Here is a 15,570-nt window from a genome sequence, read left to right on the forward strand (position 1 = left end):
TGGAATTTGCAGGCCAGAAGATCGAACGCAAAGAATCAAAATGACAAACACGCGGAGAGGGCTCATACCGATATTAAGTGTCGCAGGTGCCTGTGACTTAATATTGCTTAATCATCGAGACATTGCAAGGGACAAGCTTTCAATAATTGAGACACACGCGCACTATAGTTTCAATGGTTCAACAATGGCCCCTCAACAGATGCAGATATGTTCCGATGAAAGTAGCGGTAAAGAGGAGAAGTGAAGTGGAATCGGTCTTGTTTGTGTTCCCGCTCCGCTGTCCGCTGTTGACGTCGCAGAAAGTAGCGGGACAGGGGTCCTTTGGTTGTTAGCGACAATTGATTCTGCAACGAACATCGCATATAACTCAGTTAATTGCAAAAAATATATTAGCACCATACGAGCAAGGGAGCAAGGGTAACTAGGCCAAGATAAAGTATTATGAAAGAATTGATTACTTCTCAGCGCCTTATGCCACCTATATATCGACGATATCCAGGGGTACTATATATACAGGAAGCTATCCCGACCAGTTTTGCAAAACGAATGAGTATGCCACTCCGAAACACCAACAAACCAAAACCCCTAGAAGAAACTTTCTACTGAACAAGGTAGACAAGCAGACCAGCAACACCCAATACGAACTTCATGGAAGACTGAGTAATTGAACCAGCATCGGTCTGTACGCTACCGGTGGAAGAGGCCTCCTTGCCGTTGCTAATGTCAGTGATCATGGGAACATCATCGGAGCTGCTTGTAATGGATGAGCTGGCGACAGCGGAGCTAGATGGGGTGGCGGAGCCGCTGGCTGAGGAGCTGATGAGGGCCTTGCTACTAGCGACATCGGTGGTCTGAGTGCCTCCGGTGGTCTTGCTGGCAGCAGGGGTGGTAGCGGCGCCAGTGGTGGTGCCGGTGGTGCCGGTGGTGCTGGCCTTGTCTTCTGGGGTATCGGCGGGCTTGTTACCAGCAGAGTGAAGGAGAGCAGTGTAGTTCATTTCATCTTGTTGAGAGATTTGGAAAGCGTAGGTCTGACCACCCTTCACGTCGCTATCGGGAGTCCAGGTGAAGCTGCCATCCTTGGCTTGATCGGTAATGACCTTGACATCCCTGAGGTTGCCGGAGGGTCCCTCGCGGAGGGTAATGGTCACGGGCTAGTGGATTATTAGTTGCCTGTCTCCACTCATAGTAGTAAGCTATGTACCTGATCAGGGTGGGCGCCTCCAGTCCATCGAAGGGTAACGGGCTTGCCAGCCTGCAGCGGCTCAGTAGGCCAGGCAGTGAACGAAAGAGGGTCTGCGAGGCCCAGGGTGACAATGGTTGCCATGGTGGCAATGATAGACTTTGAGAAGAACATTCTGATTAAAGAAAGTAAAATTCGGGTTGGGTTTTAATGAAAGTGGGCGATATTTTTTTTGGGCGAATATGGTCGATGGGCGGATGGGCGACGTGAATGGCGATACAACTTTCAGAACTTGAGTGGCGCATCGCGATTCTTATCTGCTAGGAAATATTGCCGTGAACTCTCCCAGCCCCGCAGAATCGAGCTTGAATGTCGCGTGTTGGTATTCGTAGTGAGACCCAAGGGCGTTTGGGGAGAATGTCGCATTCCTCTAGCCCTAACGGTGAAGCAGCAGCATATTGCCCAAGAAAGCATGCTACTTTCTAGTCTGGGGAATGCCTGGTAGAGAGCATTGGGAATTCTTGACACAAAGCTAATTTGCGTTGAATAAAGAGCTTGTTAGTATAACGTGAGGATGTGGAACTGGGCCATCACTCGGCATTTTGTACATATACCACCACGGGTGGCTGCGGAATGGTATCCTTTTTTATTCTTCGAGTGGCTGAAACCATTGATTGGATATTCAGCCATCAAGTTAAAAACTTATCATTGAGGAGATCGAAGTGTCGAGACCCAATAACATGACCCGGTGGGACATGCTGGAATGCCATCCCTTCCCGAGTTGTTTTGATGGGTATTAGTCCGTAGGGCAAGATAGACTAAATATCGATCTTTCAGTCTATAAGGCATTTCTCAGTCCTTGGTTTTGCAGAAAGCTCATACCAAGGGGTGTAGTTCAGGGTGGAAGATCGGTCTCGGGAGGTTGAGGTAGCTTGATCGCCATTCATAGAGCAACATTCAACACTTATTCCCACCTCCCGCCTTCAAGCAACATGGCTGAAATAGATAGATATGATTGAGATATATCATGAATTTGTTGAAAGTAACAATAACATATCATTGATCAACATATGCCACGGGATTCGACCGCACGATTCCTAGGGTATCCTCTGATATCCACAATTATATATTTATAAAACAAAAAAGCGCTATTTTTTCAACTAAAACCGCAATGACCATAGGACCGAAAGTATTCTCATATTGAACCGCAAGACTCCTGGTAAAGTAGCAAATCCACCACCTGTCAACTGAGCTGGTATGACCCGGTGGCTTCAGCCAAACATCCAGTGTTCGTCCTCAATTCTGCAAGGTTAAATGTAAGCAAGGGGTTTGTTTGTTGATACGATCATTCCCTTTAATGAAGCAAGATACTTATACCCCGCAAGATCTACATCTCCCTTGGAAACTTTGCCAAAATGCATTGAATAGAATTGGTATACGCTGATAATTTTTGAACACTTAGAAATCCCACATGCCACGCATAAGACACCCAGCACCAGAGTCCACCCCGCCATCCTCTTCTAGTAGACGATCTGTGAAGATACGTTTGGGGATCTGGTACTCGACAACAGGAATCTTGCGGATATTCCTCTCCTCCAACCCTAGCTCTGCTGTCACCATGCCCTGGTACGTGTGATCGAGGAAGTCTTCCAGGCTGTAGGCCTGCTTTGTGAACTGTTCCGAGATAATGCGGGCAATGGCGGCCACGTTTGGGTGGTAGTGAGACTGAAGAGTCTCGATCTCCCACAGACTACTCTCAATCGCGTCGGTCTTGGTAGGGTCAGCCTCTGTGGCATCGAAGGGGTCGTCCATCCCTTCTTTTTCCACGTCCGCGAGGAGATCCTTGTCACGAATTGACCGGTGCAGGAGGAAGGATGTGGTGGGGTGGCTCTTGAAGAAGTTGTACATGAATGGTACAATAACCACAATAGCGGAGGGAGGAGCGTTAAGTGCCAGCCGGGAGAGACGCTTCATGAAGCTTGCAACCAGGGTGGCGGGAAGATGGGACGAAGACAGGAAGGTGTTGAGCAGACGGAAGAAACGTGACCGGTGCTTGGAGTGCAGGAGCTCGGCGTCGAGGAGAGAGTAGAGCTTTGCGTAGAACTGAGGGTAGTCCAGGTTCTTTTCCTGGATGAGGTAGAAGAGACCGGACAAAGCGAGGAGAGAAGTGGCACCGCCGACATTGAAAGAATCCGTCAAGAAGTCCATCAGGAGTTCTGGCCGGGTGAACCAGGGCTCGATGTTGTGGACCATCATGCGCAAAAGACCCTTTCGCTGTGCTTGTGAGAGGTTGTTCCGGAGAATAGCCAACCAAGCCTCCTGGGCTTGCTTCTTGTGAGAGTGCACAGAAGACAACCGCTTGTTTTTGATATCCCGATTTGCGTAGAAGGTTTCGAATTTGTGTTCCGCTGCGGGTACTTCGTCGCAAGATTCAAGCATCGTGATGAGAATTTCGAGGATGGCCGAGGATCGCTTCGTTGCGGCATATTCACTGTCATTGTCAGTAAAAGAAGCAAGGAAAAATAACGACGAGGTACATACGCCATCTGGGTGAATGTGTAATATCTGACTTCGTCATACTCCTTCATAAATTTGTTCACGAATTCAGACTGCAGATCCTGGCCGTTACGGGCCTCGACAACGGCCTGTAAAATGTCCTTGAATCCAGTCGACCAGATTGTACTCTCGGAACCGGGGATATGAGCAACACGTTCTTTGATCAGGCGCATGCTCAGTGTCAGGGCAGTGATCTAGAGACTGTCAATAAACGCAACTGAGCCACCAGATAGTATACACACCTGAGAAGTGCCATCAGCCTCGCGCATAATGGCAAGAAGAGCATTCTGGTACTCAAGGCAGCGTTCCTTCAGCCATGCCACCACGATCTTCTCATTCTCGGCGGCGCGAGTTGATTCCGTGAGATTTCCTCCGGCAATCAAGCGACTGAACACACGACAGAGAGAAACTGCCACAGCCAGATCGGGCTTCTCGGCAGATTTCTCGACATTGAGCATAGAAATCAGAGTCGCAATATTGTTATAGTGCTTCCGCGACTCCGCAATCTGATTCTCTAGCTCTTGAATAGTCTCCAGTCGCTCAGCGAAATCGTCCTCGGCAACAGCGCGACGTTTGGAGGAGGGAGCGCTGGCATTCTTGCCGCTCTTGCGCTTCTTGGAGCTCGAATCTGTGGTAGGCATGTTGTATACTGTCGAATGGTGATCGTCGCAACTTTTTTTTGTCTGGGCAGATTCGGATGCGGGTTTTTCCGTGGCACGGCACCAACGCCCAAAACGGCTAGCGTCTTCACCTCCTAGCCATTCCGAACCTCAAGTCTCCTCAGTTCCGTTCACCCACCCCATTGAATCAATATCTTTCCATCCGCAACAATGGCTGCACGTCTCGCTAAGAGCGCCATTGGTACGCCCCTTACGATACTCGACCGTCTGATCGACTCGATGCCTTCAGTTGCTAACTTCCCTTAGGCGCATCCCGTCTTCGGCCGGCTATTCCCGCCCGTGGTGTCCCTGCCGTCACTGCCAACCTGACCTCGTCTCGCTCGGCCTCCAACGTGCCCGCCGAGGATCCCGCGAAGAAGGCTCAGTCGATCCTGAACGCTATCCCTGGCAACTCCCTGGTCACCAAGACCGCTACCCTGTCTGCCGCCGCCGGTCTGTCCATCGCCGCCATCAGCAACGAGCTGTACGTCATGAACGAGGAGACCGTCGCTGCCTTCTGTCTGCTTTCCGTCTTCACTGCTGTCGGCAAGTACGGTGGCCCTGCTTACCGCGAATGGGCTGAGGGTCAGGTCCAGAAGCACAAGGACATCCTGAACGCTGCCCGTGCCGACCACACCAACGCTGTCCAGCAGCGCATCGACAACGTCTCCCAGATGTCCGGCGTTGTTGAGGTTACCAAGCAGCTCTTCGCTGTTTCCAAGGTGGGAATCTCGGTTCATCTTGGTGTGTGAATAGGTTGTTGACAGATCGTTTCAGGAAACCGCCCAGCTCGAGTCCCAGGCCTACGAGCTCCAGCAGCGCACTGCCCTCGCCGCCGAGGCTAAGACTGTCCTCGACTCTTGGGTTCGCTACGAGAGCCAGGTTAAGCAGCGCCAGCAGCGCGAGCTTGCCGAGTCTGTCATTGCCAAGATCCAGAAGGAGCTTGAGAGCCCCAAGGTTCTGCAGCAGATCCTCCAGCAGAGCGTTGCCGATGTTGAGCGTAAGTTTAATACGTCCTTGCATCTTTCCACGAATAATACTAACTTTGCGCAGGCATCATGGCCTCCAAGTCCCAGTAAATGGGTATCAGCAGCTCACTGCATTCGGCATTGTGTACAAAACTATAAGGGCTATTTGCATCTGCCGAGTTAGACCTTGCAATACCATTTGAATTATTATTCTATATTTTGTGCGACATGAACCAAAGGATGTGTTGATGAACGAGCTCGCCTGGCGACCCCTGAGCGTGATGTCTTCACATGAAGCTCGGCGATATACTTTGTAGACTGCCAGGGATCAGAGACATTGGCTACCGTAGCTAGATCCCTCTTGACGATTATAAAGTCAGCTTTGGAGTCTCTGACACGGAAATATAAACACAGTCAATTCTGCTATGTCCACTCTGTATCTGTGTGGTACTATGACCTGCAGGGACTAATGCAGCAGCCACCCGTGGAGACTGATAACGATCTATATCTTAAGATCTATATATTCCATAATCTCCAAGTCTGGGGTCAACTTCACCATATCACCTGTGTACAACTATGTATAACTTGGGCATTGCGCATGGAGCCGCCAGCCAAGACATACATATCCGCAGCCGCCGGACACAGCCACTGCCATATGTTTTGACATATATTGTTTCTATTTTAGATCTTCACATCTACTAAACCTCTACTTACTTTCGTTTCACTTATCTATCCCACCTATATACAGTACCACCAAGATCCACCCCCGCACCATTTAGCCTATGCGCCATGCCTTCCCTCCGCAACATTTTACACAAACGCGACGAACTGAGCAAAGGCCCCCAAAATGACCAAACAGCAGCTCCCCCGCCGCCCGAATTCACGCTCATTCGAACAGACACACACACCCAAGAAATCCTAACGGCACCAGCAGACCCGGACCCCACAACCCCAACCCTCCAAGAACCAGACAGCAACACGCTCTCCCCATCCCCGCGCCGAAGCTTCCAACTCTTCACGCGCTCACGCAACAACTCCGTCTCCTCCCCTTCCCCGCCGCGCCGCGAACGCCGCCTCTCAAACCTGCTCCATCTTGACCATCGCAGTCGCAGTAACTCGCGCGACTCGTCTGCGAATATCCCTGCGGATTTACCGCAGATTTTGGATGATGGCGGTGCGAGTAAGCAGGAGCGTGAGGCGCAGTGGGAGAAGAGGGCCACTGTGCTTGTTCAGCGGAATCCGCAGTTTGGGAGGTCTGGTTCGGAGTTGGCGTTAGCGGGGAGTGGGAGTGGGTATGAGGATGGGGATGGGGATGTGGGACAGGGTTCGCTAGGGTTGGGGATTGAAGGGTTTGGAGCTCGTTCGAGGAGTTCGAGTCAGAGTCGCATTTCTGTTGGGCCGGCGGAAGATGTAAGTTTGTCTTTGGTCCCTGGGATCGGATGTTCTGTTTATATATATGGGTTGGTTGGAATGTGGGACTGATGTTTATAGGTTAATATCCAAGAGGCCATTCGACTGCATGAATCTGGTGGTGAATTTTGGCCTTGTGGTGGAGGTATATCTATATCAGTCGCTGACCCTGGTATATAGATCTTGAACGGTCAACACAAATGTTTGGACAACTCGCAGATGCAAACAACCCCTTGAGTCAAGTTCTGTATGGTCTTGCACTACGGTGAGCGCATTTCCATTGGAATTTGATTGTATATGCTGATTCTTACTAGACATGGATGGGGCTGTCCTCAAGACCCAGCGCGCGCAGTAAAATACCTCTCTGCAGCAGCATCCAACTCAGCAGCAGTAGAAGCAGAGGCCCTGCGGGCCGGTGTGAAAAAGGGCGGATCCGCAAAAGGAGAGCTCGTCCTAGCGATGTTCGAACTTGCCAATTGCTTCCGTAATGGGTGGGGTCTGGAGAAGGACCCTGCTGCTGCTAGGCAGTATTATGAGACTGCGGCGAACTTGGGTGACGCCGATGCCATGAACGAAGTGGCATGGTGCTACTTGGAAGGGTTTGGCGGGAAGAAAGACAAGGTATGGTGTTTGTTAATGTATATTGCTATTATGCATGCTGATTTGTTGATTTATAGTTCAAAGCAGCCAAATATCTCAGACTTGCTGAGGAGATGGCGGGTCCTACTGTTGGCAATTCTTGGTATGTTTTGATTGACCTGGGTAGGTGTTTCGTGCTAATGTATTGATAGGATTTGGAAGGAGAAATATGATCCCAAATGACCGCATTTGACGACCTAATCTGGTTTTGTTATGAGCATGAACGCCTCCGATTTACGAGAAATGCTTCCTGATCTAGCTTGATACATATATTGTTTCTACTACGCGCTGTACTAAAAATTAATGCGTGAATGACTTTCATCTATTTTCAGAACAATCTAAATGTTTACAACACCATAATCTAGATTTTTATGATATGAAGACCTCTCATACAGTCTCTCTATGTTCAATCCTCCCAGCCTGTTTCTCCCCCACAGCTTCAAAGTCAGGTACAACCACGCGTGCCCTCTCCCCATCAAAGATGACTGCAATCTCCTCAAGCGACCTCCCCTTAGTTTCAGGATAAGCTTTCCAAACCACAACCAGAATGAAAAGCAAAACACCCAAAAACACAAAATAATACTTCCAAGAAATACTCTCGAATGCAATGGGGTTAATAAGCTGATTGAACGCCAATGCCAAATAAGTCGATCCCATCGAAAGAGCAACACCCTTGGCGCGCATCGAGAAAGTCCAGATCTCAGCGGGATAGGCCAATAGCAGAGGCGTAAAGGCAATATCATAACCAGCGTAGTAGATGAAGAGGAATGGTATGACCGCTGTTCCAACAGAACTGGTTTTGGTTGCGGTGAAGCTGCCTGAAAGTGCCGTGATGAAGATGTAACTTATTAGCATTATAACTGTCGATGCGAGGAAGAGGGCGCGTCGGCCGGCGCGATCAACTAGGCACGCGCCGACAATACTCATTATAAGGTTCCAGAGTTGTAGGAAACCGTTTATGAGTGTTTGGTCTGTGGTCGAGGTTATGCCAATTGTGTTGAGGATGAAGGTCAGATAGTAAGACACCACTCCACTGCAAGAAAAACACCTTGTCAGTACAAGCGAACCCCATAACCACTCAAGTCAATACTAACCCGCCATTCCACTGAGCAAAGATCCCGAGCGAAACGCTCAGGAAGAACCGATACCGATTCCCAGGCGTGGTAACGCAATCAACCCAGCGCGACTCAGCCTGAGCCTGCTCTTCCAGAAGCAAACCCTGACTAATCTCCTCAATCTCAAAAGCAACCAACGGTGAACCCTCATCGCCACCCGCATGGAATCTCCCCAGAACATCCTTAGCCTCATCAAGTCTCCCCTGCTTGATTAACCAACGTGGCGACTCAGCTACAAGCAACGTCCCCGGCAACGCCACTAACGGCAGCGCAACCTGCATCAAAACCGGCAGCCGCCACGCCCAATTGCCAGCCATATTCCTCGTCCCGAACGAGATCCACGCCGATAACGAAGAGCCCATATAATACTGACACATATAAATAGCAGTAACAAGCGAACGATGCGTCGGATACGCAATCTCCGTTACGAGAATCACACCACACTGGAACCAAGCACCAGCAATACCAATAAGTAGTCGTGAATAGATGAACATATCGGGATCGCTTGCACCGGCTTGGATGCCCACGCCTAGTGCGAGGAAGATGTATCCCACTAGGATAGTTGGCTTGCGGCCGAAGCGGTTGGCGGACCAGGCTTGCGCCGGGAGGAAGAGAATGCTGCCGATGTTCTGCAGGGCGTTTATGAAGCCTAGCCAAATTCCTGTTGGGTGGTTCATGAAAGTTTGCCATTGTGGGAGGGATTGGAGGCTGTTCATTAGTGAGATGTCGTAGCCTAGGGTTCCTGAGAATAGGATTAGGCTGGCTATGTAGGTGTTTAGGGATACTAAGTGGGTCGTTTTCCACCATGGTTTTGGATTGGAGGGAAGGACCTGGTGCTTTTTGTCAGTATTTGGTTCTTGGTAGCATTGGGAGGGTACTTCATACTGAGGCTAGGCCATTGCTAGGTGCCGTGGAAGGCGGTTTTGCCTTCATGGCCGCTGTCTCCGCAAATAAGAGGTGCCTGGAGTCGGAGGGGTTGGAATTGGATGATGATCTGCCTTTATACAGCCAGCTGGGGCATCTGATCAGTCCATTCCGTCTCCTTTGATGTGAGGCATTCCACAGGGAGCGACGTTCAGGGGAAGGAAGATCTTGCGGGGATCTGAGTTTGTGGAGATGTGGAGAGGGTTCGGATCCCCGGACCAGTTAGTCATCTTAGAGTTATACAATCCATCCAGCCAGGTAGAGATCATATCCGCTCTATGTATATGCTTGATATGTGGGACGGAAGGTCAACGTCCACAGACCCTTGCATGACAGGGATGCCACCACGTGGGAGGCGACACATGTCTCACCTCAAGCAGGTACAGGCAAAAGCGAACTTTACCAAATGACGGCCCTTGCTCGCAATTTATTTGTGTTTTATGTATTTTGTTTACTTCGAATACTGTGCATATCTTTGTTCTGGCAAGATGCTCATTTTTGGGCATCGCTACTCGCCCCACATAATACCTATAAAGGAAGTGATACCAAGCCCCTTCATCCCTCTGTGCCGTAGCAAAGGCAGCACAAAAGCCAATTGCACTGACATGGAGATGTTTTGGCAAAAGTTGAGTTGTCACAACCACAACTCCTAGGAGCATGGGATCTAAGAAGAGTCCTTGCAGGGATACTGCGATGGCACGTGGAAAGAAGTTGGGAACCAGGTAACGAATGAAACAAAATGCGATCCCAAGCGAGATATAGATCTGTTTGATCATCAGCAGGAGCTCAGAGAGTGTAACATACCCAAAGAAAGGGGTCACGGTCATGGCAAGCTTCTCTCTAATCGGCGGAGTCACAGATTCCAGGATGATACGCCCAACGGCAATTCCAAGCCAGAACCCGGTAGATGTCGTACTTCTTTCATGAACGTCACGACCCAACCCGCCTAAGGCGACTTCGATGCCAACATAGCCAAGAAGGAAGACCGAGCGAATCCAATTGACACGCGCAGCGGGCATCTTGAACTTTCGAAGTCCTCCTGTCTGATCGTCATCATCCGGACTTTGCTTCTTGGAAAGTCGGAATGAACCACCTGTTGAATACCAGAAAGAGGCCACACAAACAACGACTTCTATCGCAGCACCGCCAATCTAGATAGACAGCTAATATCATCGAACCACTCCGATCTACCGGGTTGAAGATATTCCCTGTTTCGGTGGCTCAGGGATATATTATGGCGAGATACAAAATTCCTCATTCCGAGTCCGAGGAACCATCATCATCGCCCCAAAGGCCCGAGACACTTTTCCGAACCTCATCCATATCAACATAATCCAGCCAACTGCTGTACCAATCTAAGAACTCAGGAATTGAATCAAATCGCGGCTCCCGACCATACAGAGTAGTCGGGTTTTCACCATCCGCCCGGAAGATTACAACACGCCATGCCCAGTCCTTCAGAGTTGTTGCAGATTCACCGTCAGACCGACAATAGAGATAAGCACTATGCCATTCGTCGTGTGCTCGTCGACAGCCGAGACCGGTATCAAATCCAACCTTGACCTCTAGGTCTTTATCCACAATGCCTTGAATAAAATCATCTTGAAGAATATCCGCTTGTAGGCATTCTTTCAATATTTCCCGTGATTCCGAGATATCGGGAGAAGATAGTGCCCGGACTCCTGGGCGATCTGGAAATGCATATTGTCGGATCCCAATCCGGCTCACTGGTGTAAACGGACAGATACCAGAGGCGCGAAAATCTGGATCTTGGACACCGTTGGCAAATTTGATAAAATGGCCTAGTTCGTGACACATTGGAACTCGGAAGTCCTCGCCAGCTTCATCCTGCGCGGCTGCCTCGTTACACACATGCTCCACAACCTCCAGAAACATTTGGCGCCATTCATTGGTGACCAGCGATGGTGGGATAATTCCATCCATATGTTGATGGAAGACTGAACCAACATCTTTCAGCCGGGTAACTGCTCTAGCCTCGCAAGATTGTCGGACAGGTTCTAGAGCGGCCCAATCATTCCAACTCGCCTCGCCTCCGGCACCTAAATCGTGCCAGTACACCCACATTTCGTTCAATTTCTGTTCTTCCGTAGACAGGCCCATGGCTTCAATCTCATCGATACGGTCCTGCAGGAATCGCCGATTCGAAGACTCCATTTTGGTGCGAAATCGTTCTACGGCCAGGCGCATAGTCTCAGCTGGGTCTGCGTCTGGAGATAGCATGTCGGCTATGGTCGGGGGAAAATAAGCGTTGAGAAAGAAAAAGAAGCAAGGAAAACAAAGCAGAAGACGGCTTGTGGCAGTGGACTACTTGTCAAAGCGGGAGCCCTGGGAGTGGGAGGAGGGGTATTTGGGTCCATCCCAACTAGAATGAGTCGTTGCGAAAAGGGAATCACAGCCGGCAACCAACAACCCACTCCATCTTTCGTCATCACCGACTTTCTTCGACAGAGAAACGAAATCATCTGTAATGGTGATTCGTATCTTGAGTTGGGATGTTGATGTCAAGTTAAAGGAGACTGACGATTACTGTCCGAAAGCAAGGGGCGAGCAAAAAAACCCCGGGATTTAGATCATCCAACGCCCAATCAACTCTTTGAACAGGATGCCTTCCGTCGTATCGAGTCAGTGCATCATCTCGAATAAGATTCAATGACTCACGGACAAATCAGAACCCAAGACCCGCATGAAGCTATTTCAAGAAGATATCCTACCAAATCTCACTCAACACCCAAGCCTCGAAAGTGACACTGCACTCTCGGGCACCGTGCCCGAGGCTGAAGCATATCCCATACGAGGCAAGGCTAGCCATGTTTTCCGACAAAATCACCAAAAGAGGCTGAATACGAGGTCCAGCGGTCTTGGCAGGGAGATCATATCGCGATTCGGCTCGGAACAATACGAGCAATATGATGGTATATAGATACCGCAGAGGAACGGAACTGATTCGATGCAAATCTACGTTCTTCGTGAAGTCGATATCCACCATGTGGTCTTCGTTGTCAAGCGGCCTCCTCCCCCTCGCCCTACTATGTAAATCCGTCACCGCAGACGACAATTACAACAACCGCCTCGACACAACAGCCACAAACGCCGGCCCTCTAACAACAGTCTTCACACCCCCAGCATCATGCGCTGCACCCCGCACAGTTGCCAACTACGGATACCCATATCTACTCGAAGGCTGTGAAGGCCCATACGGAGACGAGTGCTGCCCGGAAGGATGGAAATACAATGCGTACTTCAGTCCAGGCCGCTGTCCAACATCCTACAAGACTTGCACTTTGCCAACAGGCGCACAACGCGCCGAGACGACAGCATATTGCTGTCCAAAGTGAGAGAGTCACATTCCTTGAATGCCGAGTTGGACCAACACTAACACCATCTTACAGTGGCTTTGACTGCGGAGGTCAGGGTTACTGTGCGAAATCTTTCAACACAATCTCCACCATGACATACGTGGATGCGACACTCTCGACACAGCGCAAGATCTATGGTATCACGGCATCGCCTATCCAGATTCGGTTCAAGGCTGCTCAGTCGACGATTGTGCCTGTGCCAACTGACTCGTTGAGCCTGCCGCGTCGGTTCCTGTATACGCGCGAGAAGATTGGAATTGGGATTGCGGTTCCGGTTTTTGTTTTGTTTTTGACGATTGGGTTCTTTTGGTGGAGACGCAGGAGGGTGAGGAGGGCGAGGGCGGAGCCTGAACCGCTTGTTTCTGGGTCTGGATCGGAGTCTCCATCAGATGATATGCCGCCGCCATATACTGGTCCTGCTGCTGGTTCTACTGCTGCTGGAGTAGATGGGAGGTCTATGTTGGAGAGGTTGACCGGGGGTGGTAAACGGCCTTCGTGACTTGGTTGGCTACTCAACATGCAACGATGCAGCGGAATACCACAAAGATCCTCGGACAGACTGGGTTTCCCATATGTACCGCGGCTTGTTCCTTTTTAGCCCAAGGAGGATCATGGGATTTGGCAGCGTTTTAGTTACAATTTGGTACTGGGATGGCCGTGCTTCTCAAATGGGGCACTGGGTTTGTTGAACCAGGTTGCTCAACGGATGCGAAGCTCTAACTTAACAGAATTTCGATTGAATAGCAGATACTAAACTGCAGCAAATATACAGATGAGATGACAAAAATAGATACTACCCTCGATCTTGGTTCCCCTTCCGAGATCGTTGGCTTTCCAGGGCCGTTGATATTCCCTCTCCTGCCGGCGCAGGGAATGAACCAACTATTGCAGTGACCGTCAGTAATCCAAAATGAGGGAGAGTCTCGATTTTGAGAACGGTCGGCTGCGCTACAGGGACTTTGAATGAGGTAAGAGACCAGTTTTTGCCATGATATATTGTCCAGTTCTCGATTTGGAAGTGTCACTGTTCTGCGCACAGCCCATAAATCGAAATGGAGCTCTCACTTTATTATTCTATGTACTTTGAATCGCCATATCTCACTTTAATTATTTTACCCCATATATGAATCATCGTACACTCTCACCAAGACACGATTTTATGCACACCCTCGCTCAGGCCCACTTGCCAAGCAGCGCCATGATACCGGCCCCAAGCAACAAGGTCAGCACCATGAATGTCAGACGCTTGTCATCCTGAGTGCGGTGAGGGTCAAACAGGAAGTCCCTCGCCAGCAACTCAACAAGACCAGTGTACAGCAGGATACCAGCAGAGATGGCATCCAGCACACCCGAGACAACATTCGCAGTGAACGAGCCAGGGTTGTAAGTCGTGCGCAATCCCAGGCCAATCGCAATAGCAATCGGCGTGGTCAGTCCATAAGCAGTGCACAGCAACCAGGGCAACCAGCTACCCTTCTTGAAGGGAATGCTGGACATCCGAGCACCGATACCAAGACCCTCGAAGGACTGGTGGAAGACAAGGACAGGATACAGAGTTGGGAACTCGTCACCGGCAACACCGAGGTTCAGCCCGATGATCACAGAGTGAAAGATGACACCGAACTCGAGAATCAGGAACGCGGCAATCTGCTGCCTGAACGAGCGCTCGATGAGCAGCTCCTCAGACTGCGACTCAATCTCCTTGACCTGCTTATCATGCGAGTGAGAGCGTGAGACTGATCGACGGACATCGTTCTGCACTTCGACTCCACTGGGAGTCGCCATCATCGGCTCAGGGTCCTCGCGACAGATACCATACTTGACCTCGACCCAGCGCTCAGCACCAAAGTCCAAGAGGAAGACAACCATCAGGGATGTGAGCACGATGGCCGGGCACCAGGAGTAATCGGCCCAGTGACCGGTCAAGCCGACGCAGGAGTTTCCACCGATCTCATCATAGGCGGGATCGAGGAGATGGATGAAAGCCGTGGCGATGATGACACCTGCGCCGAAGTATTTCGCAAAAAGGTAGACGTATAGTGGGATTCGGAGGCGGGGTGCGCGCTTTGCAAGCACGGGGAAGAAGGTCGCTGCCGAGGAGACGATTAGGATGACGAAGATTGCAGAGATGCGCGCGCCCATGCGGCCGTCATATTCGTTTCCCTCGGAGTTGAGATAGCAGACAATCTCAGCTGGGTCCGCCGTGTCTAAGTCGACATTATGCGGGTCGAAGGCCATTTCTGGGATGGGTGGTTTGGACCACTGGGTTGAGGAAGGGCAGAAAGAGAGACTGGATGGGATGAGAGCTTCGTGGGAGCCTGGGAGAGAGGGCCTCCAAAAAAGAAAAAGCCGCGATGATCTTGCTTCAAATTAGGAAGGAAACCTTCGGCCGTTTTATATCAGGTTCTTGATTGTCGGCTTTCTCCGTGGTGAGGACCTTGGGGGGATGGTGTCTTTGCCTGCGCGTTTTGGCCCCCATTGCATGGTTTGGTTCGCCTTTAATGGTGTGAGGTATTATTTCGTACCGAGATAATTAGCTGAATTATTTGATTGGAGTTGCCAAAGCCTTCGAGGCCGTTTACATGTCAAGAAGGTCACGACTTAGGGTTACGCACACTCGGATAAATGGGCAGCCGAACCCTCCGTCTCTACAGTACAACAACCAGACAGGTACGCCTGAACCCAAGAATCCAAGACTCGGATACTTTCTTGACCAAAGCTTGAAAGCGTCCAAGCCTCGAC

At 50.3% G+C, this 15,570-nt stretch overlaps 8 protein-coding genes across 8 annotated transcripts; 3 read left to right on the plus strand and 5 right to left on the minus strand.

The window, feature by feature from the left end:
* Nucleotides 1–599: 599 nt before the first annotated feature.
* On the minus strand, nt 600–1,354 carry N7508_005830 (GPI anchored serine-threonine rich family protein; the record flags this gene model as incomplete). Its single annotated transcript, XM_058463896.1, has 2 exons — nt 600–1,151; nt 1,202–1,354. The coding sequence occupies 2 exons, from the start codon at nt 1,352–1,354 to the stop codon at nt 600–602; spliced, it is 705 nt and encodes a 234-aa protein (XP_058320374.1).
* A 1,284-nt stretch (nt 1,355–2,638) lies between these two features.
* On the minus strand, nt 2,639–4,377 carry noc4 (ribosome biosynthesis protein NOC4; the record flags this gene model as incomplete). Its single annotated transcript, XM_058463897.1, has 3 exons — nt 2,639–3,671; nt 3,722–3,930; nt 3,979–4,377. The coding sequence occupies 3 exons, from the start codon at nt 4,375–4,377 to the stop codon at nt 2,639–2,641; spliced, it is 1,641 nt and encodes a 546-aa protein (XP_058320375.1).
* A 189-nt stretch (nt 4,378–4,566) lies between these two features.
* On the plus strand, nt 4,567–5,474 carry atp4 (F1F0 ATP synthase subunit 4; the record flags this gene model as incomplete). Its single annotated transcript, XM_058463898.1, has 4 exons — nt 4,567–4,597; nt 4,663–5,117; nt 5,173–5,395; nt 5,449–5,474. 4 exons carry the CDS (start codon nt 4,567–4,569, stop codon nt 5,472–5,474), a joined length of 735 nt encoding a protein of 244 aa, XP_058320376.1.
* A 678-nt stretch (nt 5,475–6,152) lies between these two features.
* Nucleotides 6,153–7,595, plus strand: N7508_005833 (tetratricopeptide repeat protein; the record flags this gene model as incomplete). The annotated part of the gene is made up of 6 exons (XM_058463899.1): nt 6,153–6,773; nt 6,855–6,918; nt 6,954–7,038; nt 7,088–7,394; nt 7,451–7,515; nt 7,565–7,595. 6 exons carry the CDS (start codon nt 6,153–6,155, stop codon nt 7,593–7,595), a joined length of 1,173 nt encoding a protein of 390 aa, XP_058320377.1.
* A 204-nt stretch (nt 7,596–7,799) lies between these two features.
* On the minus strand, nt 7,800–9,243 carry N7508_005834 (uncharacterized protein; the record flags this gene model as incomplete). Its single annotated transcript, XM_058463900.1, has 2 exons — nt 7,800–8,445; nt 8,507–9,243. The coding sequence occupies 2 exons, from the start codon at nt 9,241–9,243 to the stop codon at nt 7,800–7,802; spliced, it is 1,383 nt and encodes a 460-aa protein (XP_058320378.1).
* Nucleotides 9,244–10,705: 1,462 nt separating this feature from the next.
* Nucleotides 10,706–11,692, minus strand: N7508_005835 (uncharacterized protein; the record flags this gene model as incomplete). The annotated part of the gene is made up of 1 exon (XM_058463901.1): nt 10,706–11,692. One exon carries the CDS (start codon nt 11,690–11,692, stop codon nt 10,706–10,708), a length of 987 nt encoding a protein of 328 aa, XP_058320379.1.
* Nucleotides 11,693–12,456: 764 nt separating this feature from the next.
* N7508_005836 (uncharacterized protein) lies at nt 12,457–13,327 on the plus strand (the record flags this gene model as incomplete). Its single annotated transcript, XM_058463902.1, has 2 exons — nt 12,457–12,803; nt 12,862–13,327. The coding sequence occupies 2 exons, from the start codon at nt 12,457–12,459 to the stop codon at nt 13,325–13,327; spliced, it is 813 nt and encodes a 270-aa protein (XP_058320380.1).
* A 674-nt stretch (nt 13,328–14,001) lies between these two features.
* Nucleotides 14,002–15,066, minus strand: N7508_005837 (uncharacterized protein; the record flags this gene model as incomplete). The annotated part of the gene is made up of 1 exon (XM_058463903.1): nt 14,002–15,066. The coding sequence occupies one exon, from the start codon at nt 15,064–15,066 to the stop codon at nt 14,002–14,004; it is 1,065 nt and encodes a 354-aa protein (XP_058320381.1).
* Nucleotides 15,067–15,570: the final 504 nt, after the last annotated feature.

This window comes from Penicillium antarcticum (assembly GCF_028974205.1).
Source record: "Penicillium antarcticum strain IBT 31339 chromosome Unknown utg000005l_segment0_segment0, whole genome shotgun sequence".
Taxonomy (NCBI): domain Eukaryota; kingdom Fungi; phylum Ascomycota; class Eurotiomycetes; order Eurotiales; family Aspergillaceae; genus Penicillium; species Penicillium antarcticum.